Consider the following 1,144-nt stretch of genomic DNA (forward strand, 5'->3'; position numbering starts at 1 on the left):
CTCTACTGTAACTGCATACCTTAAACCAACTGTACTGTAAAGTAAAGCAGTTATCACAATTAATATCTTTTTGATTTGAAAAAAAAAAAAAGGCTAACATATAAACCTGTGCACCTACTCACAGCTGTACAGTCTGTTTGTTTGAATTTTGTCACTCTTGTGATAAAGCCAGATAAACATAGTACCATCCAGCCTGATCGACTGTTTGAGTAATTCAATAAACATTACATAACTAAATTTATCTTGTCAGTCATACATGGTTTTAATCTAGACACTAATACGTCCCTACTTTAATTATTCTGATGTATTTTTACACAGGTGAACGGTGAAGCAAACTCAATTTGTCACTGTGTACTCTGTTAATGTTTTACTGCTCTCCACACTAAACATGAAGGTAGTTTCACCAAGGCGACAGTGCACACACCACGTCCCACAACTGATCAAGTCATTATCTAGGTCAGTCACTAAAAAAAAAAAAAAGTGGCGCTTTGTGTTGACGTGAAAGTGCATCATTTCCTCAGGTTTATGATGAAAGACTGAGTCACACTCAAACCACCCCTACCTGTGTATTCGTCTCTCCAGCAGGTCGGCCTCGTAGTAGCCGTGTCTGCAGTCTTTCCCGACCAGCTCGTGGGGATGAGGCTTGTGTGGTGGGTTCTTCGTTACCAGTGAGATGCGAACACGCAGGGGGCCGTTGTAGTTGTGCACCTGTCAGAGGAATGTGTCGGTTTTATTGATAAGAAAGTGCAGTCCACACCTGGCTGCAGTCGTCTAGGAAATCTCCCCAACTGTTCAAACACCCTAAATGCATATAATAACACACAAGTTCTTCTATATATTCCACCATGTACATACTCGACTTGTAACACTTAGCTGCACACATTTCTCTGCCATTTTCATTTTGTATCAGATTTTGGTTCCATTTTTGACTTATAAGTGCAAGCAACGGCATTTAATAAAAGCTCAAATAGCCTTCAGGTGAAGCATATGTGGTCGGGTAGGGTACTAAAGTACGGTGCTATTATTCACTTTTTTTTCACCCAAACTTCCACCAAAGTGGGTTAGATATTCAGGCTGAATGACTTAAGGAAAATATCTAACAGCATTTTCCTGACAGATATTGCAATTTCATCCATCCATCCAT

At 39.9% G+C, this 1,144-nt stretch overlaps 1 protein-coding gene across 1 annotated transcript in view; it reads right to left on the reverse strand.

Moving 5' to 3' along the window:
* rela (v-rel avian reticuloendotheliosis viral oncogene homolog A) overlaps positions 1–1,144 on the reverse strand; it is a 17,211-nt gene that overhangs the window by 12,678 nt on the left and 3,389 nt on the right. Inside the window, 1 exon segment of the mRNA XM_008293902.1 lies at positions 563–708. Coding sequence (XP_008292124.1) covers positions 563–708 — 146 coding nt within the window.

Source organism: Stegastes partitus, unplaced genomic scaffold (assembly GCF_000690725.1).
Source record: "Stegastes partitus isolate 25-593 unplaced genomic scaffold, Stegastes_partitus-1.0.2 Scaffold921, whole genome shotgun sequence".
Classification (NCBI taxonomy): Eukaryota; Metazoa; Chordata; class Actinopteri; family Pomacentridae; genus Stegastes; species Stegastes partitus.